The sequence below is a fragment of the Macrobrachium nipponense genome, chromosome 10, assembly GCF_015104395.2.
Source record: "Macrobrachium nipponense isolate FS-2020 chromosome 10, ASM1510439v2, whole genome shotgun sequence".
In the NCBI taxonomy this organism is placed as follows: Eukaryota; Metazoa; Arthropoda; class Malacostraca; order Decapoda; family Palaemonidae; genus Macrobrachium; species Macrobrachium nipponense.
Window position 1 is genome coordinate 44,256,191 of NC_087204.1, and position 19,521 is coordinate 44,275,711.

At 36.2% G+C, this 19,521-nt stretch overlaps 2 protein-coding genes across 9 annotated transcripts in view; both read right to left on the reverse strand.

The window, feature by feature from the left end:
• The window catches only part of LOC135223595 (aminopeptidase N-like), a 56,346-nt gene extending 42,827 nt beyond the window's left edge, over positions 1–13,519 (reverse strand). The window contains exons 1-13 of the mRNA XM_064262140.1: positions 13,425–13,519; positions 7,543–7,656; positions 6,655–6,861; positions 5,658–5,863; positions 5,205–5,360; positions 4,801–4,931; positions 4,422–4,599; positions 3,957–4,140; positions 3,383–3,539; positions 3,098–3,179; positions 2,636–2,816; positions 1,252–1,447; positions 156–287 (exon numbers count right to left, since the gene is read on the reverse strand). Coding sequence (XP_064118210.1) covers positions 156–287; positions 1,252–1,447; positions 2,636–2,816; positions 3,098–3,179; positions 3,383–3,539; positions 3,957–4,140; positions 4,422–4,599; positions 4,801–4,931; positions 5,205–5,360; positions 5,658–5,863; positions 6,655–6,861; positions 7,543–7,638 — 1,906 coding nt within the window. The 5' untranslated portion in view covers positions 7,639–7,656; positions 13,425–13,519. The remainder of the gene's footprint in view (positions 1–155; positions 288–1,251; positions 1,448–2,635; positions 2,817–3,097; positions 3,180–3,382; positions 3,540–3,956; positions 4,141–4,421; positions 4,600–4,800; positions 4,932–5,204; positions 5,361–5,657; positions 5,864–6,654; positions 6,862–7,542; positions 7,657–13,424) is intronic.
• A 3,420-nt stretch (positions 13,520–16,939) lies between these two features.
• Positions 16,940–19,521, reverse strand: part of LOC135223596 (aminopeptidase N-like) — a 72,403-nt gene continuing 69,821 nt past the window's right edge. For 7 of the 8 annotated variants that reach the window (XM_064262144.1, XM_064262145.1, XM_064262141.1 and 4 more), the window contains exon 18: positions 17,015–17,479. In XM_064262144.1, coding sequence (XP_064118214.1) covers positions 17,312–17,479 — 168 coding nt within the window. In that variant the 3' untranslated portion in view covers positions 17,015–17,311. Of the gene's footprint in view, positions 17,480–19,521 lie in introns of all 8 variants that reach the window. The other variant, XM_064262150.1, reaches the window with a different exon arrangement.

Here is a 19,521-nt window from a genome sequence, read left to right on the forward strand (position 1 = left end):
GTTATTTCCTATTAATCAGTGCTACAACAATCAGGATTTGTTTTTTTGGAAAAGACGCTGAAAGGTAAAGCATAAGCTTCATTGTCTTAATGAATATTTTTTTGTTTTTGCTTCGTCTTCTTTTGCCCAGAAGCAACAACAACTAAGACAATTACCTGCCCTGGCCAGGTTAAGAGCATCGTCTATTATCTGGGCTCTGTTGGTGACATGGATAACTTCATGTTCTTGTTGGAGCTGATACGCCAGGAGACTCCAGTTGTAATCGTCATAATTCACTCGGTAATATCCTGAAAAATGCGTATTCATTTTAATAAAGATGCTTGAGCTGATTATTCTGTGAGGGAATCAGGGTTAATCATTCACACTCGTTATTCCAAAGACCTTTCAAACAGAATGTTGATGTAAGACCCTTGTAAAATCATTAGTTTATCGGAATTCTTTTTATGGAGATGTTAATTTAATCAAATGGAGTGCACTTGTGGGCTTACACGTAAACATGAGTAAACATGCCACAGCACATTCATGTTCGAGGATGAAGAAGCATATGGGGTCAAATCAAGGGCTAAAAAGAAAAAAAGCTTAAAGAGAATAGGGTATGTAAGCTCAGTAGCAGAAGCCATAACTTAAAACAACATCGGCAAGATCGAAGTTTTACTATCAAAGCAAGAATCTTCCAATGGAAACGAAGGAAGATAGCATATATGTCAGCCAGTACAGAACTTTGAAAGTTCCGGAGCTTGAACTGTTTAAAGGGAATTGTTGAAAAGTGTAATATATATATATAGCATGTGAGATTGTATATAAATGGGTACATATGTATATGCATAATATATATATATATATATATATATATATATATATATATATATATATATATTAGAGATGTATCAGGTATGAACATATGCATCCGCAGATTATCCTCATTTTTTTTATAAATCCGCATCCGTAAATCCTATTTTCAGACATCCGATACATCTCCTATATATATATGCAGATAGTATGTGTATGTCTGTATAATCCACACATGCATTACATATATATATAATATATATATATATATATATATATATATATATATATATATATATATATATAATATTTAATATGGAAAAACTACTTCCATTCAGTCATGAAAGGCTTACGTTATATTTTTGAGTACATATTCATCAGTGAGGTAAACTCTTTTCCTTAACCTAAAATGCTCATGCGCATTTTATGCCGTTCAGTCACAAACAGAACTGTCGCTTTTACCTGTCATCTGCAGATTAAAAATGACCCATTCTCTCGGGTGAGGGAGCCCCGTGACTGTCACGTGATCAGCGTGGTTGCTAAGCCAAGTCTGAGCCCGCGTGTGGCGGAAGCTGCGACGGTTCCGGCTTGTGAAGGTGACTGGGATCCACCATCTATATCCTAGATCTTGTTCCTCTCCTCCTAGCAAGTAACGTTTCTGTGGAAACTCGGGAAATTTACTTCTGGATTCTCAGTGAGTACAGCCTAGGCAAGTATAGTTTATCAACAAAACTTGGGAGTTTCACATATTCATTGTAAGTAATAACAAAAACTAACTCTGCTCAAGAGGATGTAGAGATGGCAAAGAAATTTCAGATGCCACATAATGCTCTGAACTACGGACAAACTATGTTAATCATCACTTTTACTGAATTTATTCAAAAACTTTAAATCATGTTTTTACTGAGCAAAGTCGTGAAATATAATTTGGAAAGGTAGACAGTTTGTTCTACTTACTAGAATGGAAAAGTAGATATATCGGATAAAAAATTACTTAACTTTTTTCCCAGAGAATTTGGAGCTAGGGGATTGTTGGTACGTTTGTAAGTATCATCAGCACGTTCACATAAGATTGTCTAAGGAAGGTTGGGCAGTTAATGAAGCTAAATTATATCGGGTTACCAGTAGTAGGAATTTCTAGATACATTTCCAAGTGGAACCCATCTTCCTTGGTTTTGAAGATAATATTCTTATCAATTCATATATGAATCATTTTGATATAATTTTTCCATAGAGTAATCAATATGTTGTTCTCGAAAACTCTTAAAAATCTATCCAAAATTTAGAAAATTACTACTACCTGTCCTTCCAACTGGATGTGTAGAACTTCATGAATTCCTAGAAAGTTTGATTTCCTAGTATTATTAGCCAAGTAAGACTATCACTAACTTCATGAATGCCAAGAAGTAATTGGATAAAGGCCTAATAGTAATCGGTGTCTGGTATGTGAGGCTTAACGAACAATGAGGACAGACGCTTTCCTGGTTATCTTGCCTCGAGCAGGAGCTGTGTTAGATCACTGCTGGCATGGTGCTGCCTCTGAATAAATACAAATTGAATTTACGGGTCCCTAAGTTGAAATTTATTGTAGTATTGCATACACTTATACAAAAACTCGAATAAGATTTAATCTTAAAATTAATAAATGCTTTTTCATCGAAGCACACTACTTGGCTATTTGAGAAAATTTGTATTTTGTGTTAAAAGTTTATCAGATTATCTGTAAATGAATATGATTATCCGATTCAGAGTTACATTAATAACTGGCCATACATTTCCTTGAAAGCTGAACAGCATTTACGCTTGAAAAGAGGTAAATGCTTACAAGCAATTTTTTTTTTCTCACCTGCGTAACTCTGGCGGTGCCGTTAGAATCTCTGACAACCGTAAGAACAGGGTAGCCTTCCTGCAGCGTCCAGGTGTCCATAATTGTCTTGACGGTCAGATCTTTGGGCAAAGATCCATCCTGATGCGCTGAAACTGTCATATACCGCCACAAGTCGTCCTGGTCGGCATTCTTATAACTCCTGAAATTTTTGTGTTGTCAACAGCATTTTCATGATTCAATTATAGAGAGAGTGAGGGATTGGGTTTCTCTCAGGAATCCTTGGTAACTTTTCATTATGAATGAATTGGTTCTTCTGTTTTGTGCTTCTCAAGATGAAGTTTTTGTTTAAACTGAAAGATCTTAGTCAGGGGCCTGATATCTCGATGAATTTACGTTAAAAATAATTTTTATTGAAAGCATACTTTAGGTATGACCCTTAATCATGGTGGGTTAAACCCAGAATAAACTTTGTGGACTTACATTGAAGATAAATAAGCTGCAAGACCCTTCTTGAAGGTACTTTCTGTCAGGAAGTGTTTCATCATTCGTATTACAGAGGCTCCTGTGAAAATTAAAATAAACAGAGATAAGACTGATTTTCAAGTCTGCTGGCCACAGAGGATTATTGTTCCCTAAAAGAACGAATTCACACCAATACATTCGTGTGCCATCATACCCATGTAGTACGTGCGTAGAGTAAAACAGAAATTAACATCTCGTATTCTGGAAACGTTCCCGAAGATCATAGAAAGAAAAGAACCTTACCTTTGCTATAAGGGATTTGATCGAAAACTTGATCTATATCGGCGGGGTTTGCAAGAGGCTTGCTAATCGGATGGGAGGATTTCAGTGAATCCATTGTCATTACGGACTGAAGTCGACTGACAACAAATTGTTCCAAAATTCCCCAAGCTGGTTCCATCTACAATATAAGATGTTCATGTTCTACTATGAGTTCGAATATCAAAGTTAACTCACTAGAAAGTATCAAAGTAAACCCATTAGGTATTAAATAGTGCTAATCACTTGGCTTTATTTCATATTATTCATTAGAACAGCACTGTTTGCAATTAAAAAATTATATATTTCATTGATTTTTGTCAAATTATCAGGCCGTTCGATAACAACAGAATTTGCAGATATGTTGTTATTTTTCAGCGATTACATTTAGAGATACACTTTAGCATAACTGTTTTGAGATCTGTATTGCCTCATTTCAAATTTTATCACATTGCTAATGATATTTCCAATATCAAACATAACTTCAGAAGTATCCATAACGGCCCATAGAAAAGTCAGAAAATGCTTAGAGTAGTTACTCACAAAATATGCCAATTACCTGATCAATAGCAACATCGGACATGTAGGTAGCAAAGCCTTCGTTCAGCCAAAGATCCGTCCACCACTTGAATGTCACGAGATTCCCAAACCACTGATGAGCCAGTTCGTGCGCCACCAACTGGGACACCTGCCTTCGGTGCGATGCAGAGGCGCGTTTTGGGTCGGCTAACAACACAGATTCCCTGAGGAGAGAAGACGCTAACAGTTTTCAGGGGACTGCGTTTGTTTACGTCCACAGTTTGCGGAAAATAAACAAAGCTATATTTATTGCAACATAATTTTTTTTTCTCAGGCCAAATGAAAGCAAGATAGAAAAACCTAGCCCCGAGGAAGCAATAAGTCCGTTTTTTAATATTGTACAGGCATGCTTTCCTTTACTCATTAATGACGTAGCCTACTCTTCCATAGTTTTATCGCTGAAACAGTCAATACAAATACTGTGCTCTCTCGGCGATTCAATTACCTGTATGTAACGAGACCCCAGTTTTCCATGGCTTGAAATGTCGTTTCCGGAACTGCTGCCATGTCCATCTTCCTCAAAGGGTAGGGCAGGTTGAAGTAGTCCTCGAAGAAAGACATCGCAAAGGACCCCACTTCAAGGGCTAAGGATGTCTGGTCTAATTTATCTTCACTTGTCCATACTATGACGTTCATGTTGAAGAAGGATTTTATGATCATTAATTAGTTTACATTATGTTTCTACAGAAATCTTATATATCATCTATAATATGGAAATGGAGGCTGACTTAAAGACAACGTGCTAGTAGTTCCATCTGAGGAAGTGTAATTTTTTTAAAAGATTAATCTTTGAAAATATAAAATGACAAACAGACTCCACAAACCTTTCAGGCGTCCCTTTCCTTGACCTTCCAGATCTCGGAAGCTGTAGTCTGATATAAGGAATGCTACTAAGTACGTGGACATATTGAGAGTGGTAGCAAACTGGTCCCACAGCCATCCATCTCGGTTGGGACTAACGAAATAAAAATTAAAGTAATGTTGAAATGTACAGAACATTCAAATTCTTCTTTTCAGTTTTTGTATTGACATTTATGAGCAGAATGATATATATGCTAGGTACTGACTAGAGTTAATCCGGACAGGTAAAGTTGACTATGATTCTTCTAAGGTATGAAATGAGACCGAAAATGTCTCTTGTTTGTAGGCCTATGACTGTAATGAAAGAAAAAAATAAGCATTTGGTTCTTGATAGATATAATACAACCATCCAGCAACCACCACATACACGGGAGTCGTTCTGATAAGAGGCATGTTGGATATAGCAGTCATGTGACTCTCTCTGGCTATATGGATATCAAATGTTGCTTTCAGCGCTGGTTCATCAAAGCAAGGGAAAGCTCTACGGGCATCTGCTGGCCAGAACTGCGTCACAGCTAATTTTCTGCAATTAGAATGGAAGAAGGATCGTTCAAAATACAGTAATTCATCATTTTGAAGTAGCACCCTGCTTCAAAAGGACAGTGCTTTTCAAAAAAACATATTCAAAACTTTTTGAGGACCCAAGCTTCAGAAGACCAAGGAGGCATTTCTAATAGCCTATTAAACTCCAATTTTGTAATACCATAAAATCAAACCTTTGACTATTAAATTATGATTTGCTTGTCAATAAATTCTAGTCGTCAAAAGCGTTGAGCATCAAGAATGATTAAAAAAAAAAATATTGAGAACCGATACTCGCCTTTCAACGCCATCTTTATCCACGTACGAAGTTTTATAAAAGCCGCGAGGAATCTCGTTAAGGACACCCTCGAACTGCATTGACAGTAAATAAGCTTTACCCTGACGAAGGCGGCGCCGCAGTTGCAAGGTGTACTGTTCTCGATCCGAGTTATATTTCTCCTGACGAATTGGATGAGACCGTCGGCGTTTGTTTAAAGTCGACACCTGCAATGAACAGAAAGGTTATTAACTCGTCATTTATCCACCTTTACGCGTCACCTACTCCGAGGTGCTATAGGCTATAGTAGATTCACATCAGCCGTGCATCTGATGTCTAGGCCAGTCCCTTACGACGATCCTGATTGGCTGTTGATGAACCAATCACAGGGCTGGAAACTCTCAGTCTCAAGAGAGAGTTCACATAGGCAGGATGTATGTTCCACTTCTCATGAGGGATACGTCTTCCAAAACAGCCAATCAGGATCGTCGCAAGGGACTGGCCTAGGCATCAGATGCACGGCTGATGTGAATCTGCTATAGTACTAAACATGGTGGAAGCTCCATGGGACGCCGTGTTCAGTACTATCCCCTCGGGGATCAGAGTATACCAACAGAAAGATCACTGAGTGATAATGCTAAACTTCGTTCCCTTCGTTTAAACATGTTAAAGATACATTACAGTCTGTGGTTTTAGGAGGCTTCTGATAAAACTACATTGACGAGTGTATCAAAGTACAAATTTTTTTTTTTTTTTGTATTTAGTGAAATGGGGGCCCTAAGTGAAACCATTTCACTAAGACTTGTATCACTGCAGCGTTTTCTCAAGTTAATAGAATAACATATAAGAAAATGGCACTTTTGAGGGAATATTATTCGAATTACAGTAAATGGAAATGATCCACCTGTATGTTCTATAAACCTCACGTAAGTTAACCATCAATTTTTTTTTATCGCAGAAGAGTTAATAATAATGAAGATAATAATAATTTCAATTTTCTTGGGCCTTCGTGACTTACCTTGGCTGTGTTATTCTTGACAACAAGGTCTGCCAAATGCAGTATAATTCTCGACGTTGGCTTGACAACTTCCAGCTCCACTTCGATATACCCTTGGAAAGTGTTGCTGTCATTTAGAAATGGCTGAAGCTTGACGACGTAATGAACGGGGTGGAGTGTCGTTGGTAGTCGAATGTTGGTCCATTCATTACTATTAGAGCGATTCATCTGATAAAATAAATGAAAGGATATATTAAGCACAAACTTTAGTTAATATACTCACGCCCAATGCAATAGATAATATAAACGGGAAGACATTGGAGGAAAGAAAACATTTCATCTGAATGGAAAATATTTGGAGCAAGGCTAGCATTATTGTTTACACTGTTTTATTATCATCCGCAACAGTACAGTCTACCTAGGAGTAAAAATCCGTGCTGACATATATCAAGCTTAAACTAAAGCATGAAGAACAACAACTACGAGATTTTGCCCTTCGATATACATATATTATATATATATAGATATATAATATATAAAATATATTATAAAGTATATTACATTATCTCTGAATATGTAAATTTCAGGTGAAATATGCCTTAGCAAGCGGGGACCTCTTGGCAACAATCGCCGAAGCAAAGGTCAGAGATTTGAAAAGTACGATTATGCTTAAATCTATCAAACAAGCAATTACTCCTGAAAAATATGGTTCAGTTGTGGCTACTAACAAAGAAAAACTACTACTGGATTTGATAAATACTGAACCGCAGAGATTTATAAAAAGGCGATTTTCTTATATTGAACATGCACACACTTATAATTACAAGTAATCATACAGATTTTCAAAATCAATTGACTGGCAATGTAAACACTTTCAAAACACAAAGAAAAATTAAAAGTTTCATTTACCTTTCTCGAGTAGACAGTGGAAAAAATCATTGTCGTTACGCACAGAAGAACGAACGAAGTTAACTGGTGATGGTTACATACGCTGCCGATTGCCATTGTCAAAAGCTTGAGTTACTATAATTAAAAAAAATAAAACTGTTAGTTGCTGTTGACGCTTTCCGTATCAGAGTAAAATGAATGATTTTACTTGAAGGTGATGCTTATAGTTTGTTTAAAGTCTACAGTTATGGAAATTTGCAGTAATGAGGTGAATGTCACTTGGGAGAAGAAAAATAATACAATGTTTACATAAAATCTGAGGTAGCCTGATTCAAATTTCTATACGGGACAAAATTTGGTAGTGTCAATTTCAAATAATGTCATTGATTAGTTACTTTTAGATGATTGCGGGTTGCTTACCATTCTAGAATTCAACTTCGTTATAAAAAGATTCTTGGTCTTAATGTTCTGATAATGCGCAGATACGTAATAAATGAGTCCACTTCTGATAAACATCACGTAATCACTGTTACTGTCCTTCATTTATTATTGCTTTTCGTTAATGAGGCGATATTGTAGGTATAACCCGCTCGTTGGACTGAAAGTATTACAAAGCAGAGAGCCCTTATACATACATACATACACACACACACACACACACACACACACATCATATATATATATATATATATATATATATATATATATATATATACACACACACACATATATATATATATATATATATATATATATATATATATATATATGTGTGTGTGTGTGTGTGTGTGTGTGTGTGTGTGTGTGCGAGCTCTACACCAAGAGTCAGTTCATGTCAGCCATTCATGGAATGCTTCCCAAGATAGGAAGCTAATGAGATACCAGTCAACTGGTAATATTAACAAGCGGTTCACTCTCAACCCAAGGAAGCGTTCAAATAAGGATCCAAATACCAGGCGCATTCTCTCTAACTCTGGCATTCATAGGAAATTGTGCGGTTGCAGAAGTGAATAGGTCTACACTGTTTACGAAAAGAAAACTGAATTTATAATAATAATAAACAAATGAATAATGCACGATAACTTCTGCGACAGCCAGCCTACGCCAAGGGTGATTTACCCACATCGCTAAAGATTCTTTCTCCCCAAAAGTGCCTTTTCTCCCTCATGAAAATTAGTTTTCGGTAATCTTGAGTTCCGCCTTCGGTAAAATTCCTGTAAAAATTCACACCTATTTATTTGCGCTGATATCAAAGAGGCAAACATAATTGATCAAAATTAGTTACCAAAATCTATGGCGATGGTGTTCGGACATCAAGACGGAAGGATTCTCCCGTCAGAAAGTCAGATTCCTGCCTCTCTCAAAATCTAATCAGTGGTGTCTAGGTGTAAGATTCATCTTCCGGTAAAATTATCATGAAAAACTGAAACTATTTTTTTTAAATAATACAGCGACGAAGGAGCCAAATAATACAAAAGTAAAGAGACTGCTTGAAGCTGGAAGCTGAGTTAACTTACCAGTATGGTAGATGCTTAAGAACATTCAGTCGTAGCAGTATAATCTTGCATGACACTGTCCACCCACTTACTACTGTATCACCAAGCCCACAGAACTATACATAGATTCGTATTACGATAGTTTTGAGCCTTTCTATAAGATCCGGTGAAAAATAATATTTTATGGAACTTTCATAGTTCGAGAATTACATACGCAGACATTCAACTTGAAAAACAAAGCGCAAAAAAAAAAAAGTTAAACATTCAAATAAAATCAGAGCAACTGATTTTCGCGGCTGATCCTACTCAAATTTTCGGAGTTGAGTGAATGCTGTTGATGATTTTAGGGGGAATTCAGACGCAATGATAACGCCTTTCAAAACTTTTATGATTTCATATGTACAAGTATACTTTTGATAGTGCTAAGCCATACAGTTTATACACAAACATGCACAGGTATTACAAAATAATATAAGCTAATAGTATCAAAAATGGAGAAACACTATTTAAACACAATTACACTCGCTTTTTGTATAATGAGTTTTCAAAATAAATCGGCCACTTCAAGCGGGAAAGAAGTGTTCCACAAGTTCAAAACAGAAGAGAATGAGTTACATGACAAGAACAAGCATAGTCATGGTCCACGAACAGTAATGGACTAAGGTTAAGGACAGCGATGAGAGATGTTGAAAGATGAAAGCATTCCCTTACCCCGAGTTACTATCAACTGCTAGTGATAATCATTTAACCAGCAGATTCCTAAAGTAAATTTAGTAAAAGCACCGGTGGCCAAGTCTGAGTAGAAAATACCGATTTTCCATGTTGCTAAAACTATTTGCTATGATGCTCAGAAACGATTCTAAACCAAGCATTCTGGCAACGTTCTTATTCGGGTCATAATTAAGAAGTGCTTACTGCATCCCTGACGGGCACACCACCCATTGAGTTCTAGATCGGTTACTTCCGTGACATTTTCCAACTGGACTGTCTTTTCTTTCTTTCCTTCTTTCTTTAGCCTGCGATTGGCTAGACAGGACATCAGACCTTCGATGACCTGTTTTACATTGTATAGATTACGTTTTGCATAAACGCTGCATGAATATATGATTATTGCGTTCTTACTGCTACCCATAGCATGTAAATACATATTTAGAATTTCAGCTGAAATTTGCATGCGACAAATCATGACCGAACTTTTTTTAGTGCATGGCCAAAAAAAGGAGAAATGCAATTTTCGTAATGCCATATTCTTCTCGTGCATTTAATACACAGCAGCGCAGTTGTATTAAATTGCGTGCAATGATGTTCGTTCATACAGGTGTGCTTCCTATCTTTTCCTAGATCAAGGGCTCATTTGCTTAACTCCCTTTCCTACCCTCCGTCCAGACCAATGAAATCGTTTTCCCTGTTCGGCCCTCAGTCAGTGATGAACCTCGCATGACAGTCAACTGGTTGCAAGTTTATCTTCTATTCATCATTTATTTATTCACATCTTTGTATATTAATTGCCCTACTTGCTGCAATTCGTGTCTTGCACGACATATATTCATTTCAAAATCTTCAGTCTAAGAATGGCGGCAGTACCCACTGCACATGATAAAAACAGGTCGTATCCAGTCTAAATGTTTAATGCGTGGATTGTATATCATTTCATAAAAAAAAAAAAAAAAAAAAAAAAAAAACGGTCACCCTCAGCAGTTGTCGAAGTTGACAAAACTAACTTAAAGAAAACGGAAGTACAATCAAAGTTCGGCTGATACGAGGGCTGGTGTTTGAAAGATAAGATTTTATATCAAGGAGTATCCAACATTCTTGTGCAGGTATGCGTGTACTTGCATATCCTTTTGTAAATTTGTATTATGTTATCATTTAAGCACGTTGTATAAGCATAAACTTGAATGTGTTTGTGTGTGCGTATGAGAGAGGGAGAAGTTCCTCATTGGACGAGCGGGTTGCGTACTCGCCTATCGATTTGGTAGCCCGAGTTTACTCCCTGCTCTGCCAGTGCGGAATCGATTTGGTAGCCTGAGTTCTCTCCCTGCTCTGCCGATGCTGAATCGACTTGGCAGCCCGAGTTCTCTCCCTGCTCTGGTGATTAGAAATTCATCTCTCGTTATAATGTGGTTCGGATCCCACAATTAGATGTAGGTCCCATTGCTAAGTAACAAATTGGTTCCTATAGCCATATAAAAATATCCAAACATTCGGGCCAGGCCTAGGAGAGCTGTTAATCAGCTCAGTGGTTTGGTTAAACTAAGATATACTTATTTATGAGAGAGGGAGATAGTTCAATCCTGAACTAGTCATTTTGGTAGTCCAAGAAAAAGAAACATGGTAGAGTTAAAAACAGAAAACAGTTTTACGCTACTCATTCTCATAACCTAAGAAAAATAAAATTTTAAAAATATGCTAAGAAATCCAAAAGGTCGCAACGCTCACCAGTCAGCTTTCAGTGTACAGAGTGACCTATAGGTTCTGTACATGTGACAGAATTCACTCAACCGCAAACTTTCATCACCTTAAAAGACGTATAGAAGCATTTTCAATTCATTTCTAACGCAGTGAAGGAGCTGACGAAGATTATGAATATTAATAATCGACTGTGTATCACAATTGGTGTTTATTTTCCATCTTACTGAGCTTGAATCTGGCAGTGAACAGGCAAACAACGAGACCGAAACAAAATTTTTTAGTGTTCGGTACTTAAAACGTTTAGCTATAGTATAATGGCAATATAAACTATATCAATTCACTGTTTGAATATTATTACGAAAAAAGAATATTGTTCTTGTCTTGAAAAACAAGCAATAGGTTGCTCTTGATGCGTAAAAGGTTCCCCACCTCTGAGTGACAGCTGTCCGATAGAGTGAGCTGTTGGCGTAATGGCCATAAAACAGTTAACTGATACCCAAGGTATCTAATGTGGAGGCGCTTAAATGTTTCTTCAAAATTACGTGTGCATGTTACTTGCTGATGAAACCAGAAAATAAGTGTGGTTAACTCGTACTATCAAGTCTTTGTGTTTATTCAGAATAATTGAAAATTTCCATGCGGAATATCATAGATATATAGATATATGATATTTTATCTTTACGTTTTGCTGTCATACAAGAAAACGGAATCTTCTCAGTCACCATCTAAGTTATTTGCGCTTTTGTAACCTCTCAAGCGTTAATATGATTTCCTTTTGGATTTAATGCACTCGTATGGGTGTTCTGACTTCACTATGTACAAAATGTTTTGTAGCGAAAAGTAAACCCACACACACACGCACACACAAAAGCTCCTAGGAGTGAGACACACTCATAGTGCCACTTTAAGAACCTCACTTTAGACGACCACTATTATCAAGGACTATTTTTGTCCTAAATCGCATTGCACCTGCAACCAAGAATACAGTTTCTACCAGACATTTATGAATACAAAAATAAATTCAAATTCATAGTTTGCAGTTATACACAATGGTGCATGTAAGTGTTTGTGCATGTGGTATTGTGAGACCAAAGAAAATACACTAAACAAATGAGATACAATTTAGCTAAACCCATGTGGTTGGCACAGAGGCAATTGACCAACCCAAAAACAAGAAGCTATATTGTAACAATAGGCTGCCAGATGTTTCAACCTTTTGTAGTAATGTTCATTTAAATATTACTTTGAAGCTCAAAAAAGCTTGTCAGTTTCGAAGTTTTACCTGCTTATTTACATACGAAAGTTGTTTTAGAAGGAAATTCATGATGATAAACATTGTAATGATGGGTATATTGTCCCTATTATTAGCCATCATTCTGGGCACTGGTTTTGATTCTATGAAAATTGGGGTGACATGCGAAGCACTGGTTTATTTTCGGCTATTTATCGCCTAGGACAGTGAAAGTGGGAGTTAAAGTAGTTGGACAGCTAAATAAATAGATCCAGAAAATATAGGCGATGAAGTACTACAATGATCTACGTACAGGTGGAACCGGAAGAAAAGCTATTGCTGTTGTTACTGTACCGATCTCGTGTACATGTTCCATTCCATTATCTATGACAGTATGACGTACGTGTTCATCTACTGTAAACAGTCAGCAGTGTGGCATAGTACTTCACCAAAACTTGTCTCTCCAGTTAGGAAGTAATCTGCTTTTATTCCGACTTTAGAATTCATTTCATTATTCGTATGCTCATCGTGAATGCTTGCTATCTTAATATTCTCGTTCACTAATTCCAATGCACTTTGATTCCTTTTAACATACATCGAGACAAGACTATTCATTATCTCTATCTATATGCTACATTCCTTTCAAGGACACTCGGTACTGATACACTGGTTCCTTCCACGGTTTGTTTTGATGTATGCATTTGGCTTCTCCGGTGAAAAGGAAAACATCTATTCTCAGGGTTACACGTTGAAATAAGACTGACCTTTTTTCGCGAAGACAGGCAGGATAAGAGACATCAATATTAATTTTTGTGTGGAGAGTGACGATGCGCCCTACTCAGGCTGCCCCTCACTACTGAGGGCATTGACGGATTAGGTGAGTGACATACCTCTCTCTCTCTCTCTCTCTCTCTCTCGTCCTCTCTCTCATCGCTACTCTCATCTCTCTCTCTCTCTCTCTCTCTCTCTCCAGTGATGACACTCTAGACGAAGGAAGGGTATGATACAACGTTGCAACTATTTAGTTTCTGTCTGTGCCCGTGATGTTTATACCGGTTCGATGTACTTGTTTTTTGTGACTAGTCAAAATGTTTGCGGTATGTCCAGTATCGTCGAATAAACTCAAGTTCAGGGAATGAAAGTTTTCGTACCTTACCAGTTACTTTAGGTTCGCTTAGTATGTAAATTGTAAATAAAATATCCTCTTGCGGAATTTAGCTTCACATATAAGAAACAATTTTTTCCCAATTGGTGAGCTCTCTCTCGTCAGTTTATTTTGGGATTCATTTGTCCTTTGCTTTTTGGTATTTTTCTGTAGTTAGATTATATTCATGTGCTTCTTTGTGCAGAGAAAATTTCTCCCCTCTTCGACCTACATTGCCCTAGCTGCTGAGCAAATCAGAGTTATAAGCTGAACAAATTTTACGAGTCTTTTTGAATGAGGGAGGGCTCGTGATAATCTGGGAAGTCTGTCATAGTACCCTCTGCGCTCTGCGGTCACTTTGAACACCCACTGCTCCTACTGTGTCAGCGCTCAAAAAGTCACAATGTGGTGTTCTTACCAGATTAGATCTTGTGTATTTATTTGTGTACATTCATATAAGACAGCGAATGCACAAATGGAAATCCTCACACTTTCTTTGTTTTTTTATCAATTTTGACATGAATGTAGACCCATGTCCTTTACTAAAATTGCATTTTTTCCTAATGGAAAATGAAGCATTCATTGACTAGCTCTGCATTCCAGAACCGTCATAACTCCTACTCTGACGAAAAAAAATCTAAAAATTATCTGTTGCATACCAAAAATAGCAGCAACTAATCTGTCTTGTTTTTCAATGTTTGTCACCGTCTCTGTAACACTAGATAGATCACCACTAGTCGCACTGCCAGTCAGTCACCCCCACTGAGGCGACATAAAATAATTCATAATACCTTACGGATTAAATCTCGTGAGTGAAATTGCTCGAAAGTCTTCAACACCAACACGGTAGCTTCCCATTCTTCATAGGAAGCATAGATGGCAATGTTTGAAATGTTTACAAATCAGAAGACTCGGATGTTCTCTTTCGAATTGCAAGTTTATTTAATGAAATGCGGAATGTTCAGGACTTATCATGTCTATTTGTTTCTTACTAATGTTTATCATTCTTTCACGTATATATGGACCATTAAAATAGTTTTAAAAAGCATCATTTAGGGATGAAAAAAAAAAAAACAAACAGAGAACATAGAGAAGCTACGTGAGAGGAAACCCGTCGTCTCATCTTTCAAGCATCTGCTCGAATTCGATGTACCCTTCGGGCGTCGATGATCTTTGTTGTGACGTTGTTGGATGACTAAAATGGATTGGTTAATCTTGTACCCTAATAGTTTGTTTTTTTATGTTCTAGTATCAAATAACAATACTGAAAATCAGAGGGATGAGGTTGGTTCTAGTGTATACATGCGGCTACGTGTCGGTTCTCTTCAATTGCTTTTGATGGAGCGGCAGTTTATCTCCTATGAAGGGTCCAGGTCATTCGGATATCGGGATAAACTGGCTCTATGCATCGTCCCAGATATCGTCTTTAATATCCTTAATGAACTTCAATTATCATCAGATTTCTAATATAATTATTCTTATGAAGGTGGCTTTTGTTTTCTTGTATGGCTAACTAATGGCAGAGTCGTCACCCTGTGTATTATATAGTCTTATAATCCTATTGGCCATGAAAATGGGGACTAGGCAAGAAAGGAGAAATTGAATAACAACGAACTATTGAAAGGAAATGATTGCATGTCACTGGGGGTTTTGGACAGAAAATTGAAAGTTTACAAATATCCATTGCTGAAAATTTATAAATCTCTGTTGATGAAAAAAAAAATATGTTGTTGATTAATCTTTTAAAGTAGAGTTGCACTCAGAATGTATTACTATATTTATGTAACATTATCACATCCGAGGAAATAATATCTTCATTCTTACGCGAAGACTTTTCAAATAATATTATACCAGCTGCGAGGGACACATCGTTAATTAAACCAGGCTTATGTAGTCAAGGTTGTACTAGGAAAGTGGACATAAGTCAGCATTCAGTTCAGTACTCAGAAAATTGAACTGGGCTGTACAATAACATTCCATACAAAGCAACCAGAAATTTTCCTGTTCATATACTATTGGCAACTTTTCCTTCCCCAGTTCAAAATTACAAACCTCGACGTCACTGTGGAAATATTGCTAACTTTTCCTTCCCCAGTTCAAAATTACAAGCCTCGACAGTCACTGTAGAAAAACTTGAGACGAACACCCATTACTTTTCTGGAAGAAATAATCACCTGACACATGAGCACAAGAATAGAAACCTGCAACGAGCAGGGGATCGGGTATATAGATGATTCCCACGGAAATATCCAGAGCAACTAAATAATGTAAAAGACTTCACTAGGGTAATCATAGTTAACTGCCACAATTTTCCCAAGTCTATAACAAAATGCAAAATCTTGATAGGGAGGTAGTTTTAAGTCGACCATGACATTTTGTCAATTTGTCTCCATTGCGTCTGACGATGAGGCAGAACGTCTAATTGGAGATCATCTGTTATGATGGCATACGGGGAATTTTTTCCTATATCTTGATCACAGATATCTACTATATTATCCCTACTGGCATTCAAAATCATAACTGATTAATTTACCTTCAGTTTCTCTCGTTTAGTAAAGTCAATACAAGTTTTCTCGGATAATTATTCATAGGGCAGGATATAGCATTTCACTTTTTGTATGATTATCTGCTAAGAAAAATTAGTAGGTACCTATGCATTATGGTTTCTCCCTCCTATAAGTCAAGGGAATGTGCATTTAGCCTGATAGGTGAAAATGGGTATTGATGAAGCAGAGATAAGGAGGGATTAGATATCACTGGATTTTTTTAAAAATAGTTTTTTGAATGTATTGACTTCTCTTTCTTTCACATTCTTCAAGATTCTTCAATAGTTTTACCAACATTTCATATTGTTTATCAAACTATTTATTTTCAAAATCTATTAGAAAAATCTCAGATATCATCTAGTGAGAAATATTTTCATTATTATTATTCATGAACTTGTTCCTATTGAAATCTATAACTTTTTTTAATACAATTTTACATCAAATTTTATGACAGTGGTTTTTTTATGATGTACGTTACTGGTAAAGGTACTTGATTTTTCATTTGGAGGGTTATAGATCATTACCTGACTGGAATAGGATCCAGGGTAAGATTTAAAGATTCTATGCCCAAGGTAGACATGATCGTATTCAAAGGATACCTGACAACACTATAGAAGGTTTTCTGTTGTAACAGTTTCCCTCTTCACCAGTCAAAAGGTAAAAACATATGGTAACTTCAACATAATTATCAAGTTTATGTTCTTAATTTTACAAGGTGCAACTTTTCCTGGAGTTCACTAAACTACACACAGAATGTTTTATCACTTTTTTTAATAGAGTGCATCTCTGCATTACATTTTAAATGTGCTTATCAGTATCAAGTACAACCCACCACGAGTTTTTGTTTAGAACTTACAATTATAAACTTTAGTTGCTGTTTCAAATCGGTCCGGTATGGAGCTTTTCCTTTCCAGATACTGGTATCTGACCTCGAAATTGAAGTTAGCTCTCCCTTTTATTTCTAATGAGACAGGTCAGAAGAGAAGCCTTGTTCTCTCAACCAGTGGACAATACCCTCGTAATTGTCTTCCATCCAGGCGATGTTCACTTTCGTTGTTTCAATGGCCTGCTCAACGGCCCGGTTGGCTGTCAAGAGGTTTTCGGCGTAGTCTTGTTGGAACTGCATCAACTGAAAGAAATCAATAGTCCTTGAAGAATTCAGCCCAAATTTCGTTAATATTATGGATTCACACACAGATATGAGTGATTGGGTATTTGCTTTTCTCCCTTTTACTCCTATATCCTTGTGAGTGGTGGCCCTTCCTCAACATATAGCACTATGCTTTCCCGCCCAAACCTTAGCAAGGGGGCCTTGAAATTGACAAATCTCAACGCAACTGACAAAATTCCCTTTTTATAGAACTGACCCGAGGAAACTATGAAAATAAAGGAGGGAAACGATAATCACTACATTTTCAAAAGTTATAATGATCGAGGTGTGAATTACACTGAAATTTATGACAGCGAGGGTCACCTCTCCATAACCATATAAGTCCTATACTGCAAGTTCTTTATAAAAAAATGGAAAAATAATCGTACGTCAAGGTTAAATTTCTATGTAATGATCGCAAATATCAGGAAGTCTGAGGACATTTGCCAGAATGCATCCTTCAATTAACAGTCGATTTATGTTTTATGATTGATGTGAAACTCTCGACATAACTCTCGCGAAAGACTGATATCATCATTTAGGTTCAATACCTGTGATAACATTTAAAGAATTATATTCATATATGCATATAAAAATAAGTTCACACATACACACGCGCGCCTATTCACACACACACACACACACACACACACACACATACACACACACACACACACACATATATATATATATATATATATATATATATATATATATATATATACATATATATATATATATATATATTGTTACGAAGTGCCAAGTATCTGGTTACTACACTTAACATTTATTTATTGTTACCTCACAAAAGCCAGACACCTGAACCCTCATCACAAGTATTAAACGACTGAATACTCTAAAGGCAACAGTGATCCCTTAACACTTACCAATATTGTAGAAAATCAGACTAAGTTTATCAAAACAGGTGTGAGGTAATCTTGTAAGTAATTAAATTAATCAAAGGGCATCACTCCATCAACAACTTTAAAAGTCTAAGTATTTCCCTGATTTCAGAAGTCTAAGTACTTCCCTGGTTCTAAGTCACTTTAAGTAAATTGAAGGAAAGCTGATCAATTACCACTCTATGTTTCTACCTATCATAATCATAATCATAATTAAATGCAAATATACTGGTTAGAAATGAAATACTTATAAAAATTTTAAATTCAAAAATTTATTATTAAATTCAAAATTATAAGTAAAATTTACAATATCAGGGAAAATTACTGTTACTTGAAAACAAAGTAAAGTTTAATTAATTCTTGAATCAAATTAAGTAAAATTAAATCAAAATTAATTTATCACAAAATTCAAGAAAATTAACTCAATCAAAATTCAAAAGTGTTAGGCAATAATTGAAAATTTGAAATTAATTCACAAGTGCTAAACAATAATAAAACTTGAAAAGAATTCTAAGTAAATGCAAATTAATTCACAAGTGTTAAAATTAATTAAATGTGCAGTGATTAAGCAATGAAAATAACTAAGTCAATTAAATTGTGAATGCAAATGAAAATATAAAATAAAAAGGCACACTTCAATAAGAAAATGAACAAGTGCACAAACAATGGAACAAACACAAAATACAAAAATACGCAATGTGTAAAAGTGTAAATCTTTTTCATTCAAAACATTGTAACCAGCAGTTTTTACCAAACCTTCGCAACCATCTGTTATTAGTTAACCACTATTCCTATCCGTTATTAGTTGCAACTAATAAAAATATAACACACTTTACTTTGGTATACCAACTTCTTTCTTTGCTGCAGGCTTGTTTCACTTTACCAAAAACCAGGCGCCGTTACGAAACAATGTTTGTTCAGATTCCACAAAAAAATACTAAATAATACTAAATAAACTCTAAGAAATATCAAATATAAAATTCTCAAGTTACGAGTGACCACTTTACGTTACGTTAATATAATCTCAAGGATGTCGCAGGAGAGAGAGAGAGAGAGAGAGAGAGAGAGAGAGAGAGAGAGAGAGGGAGATGTTAACGCCTCGCGATTCTAGGATATAAT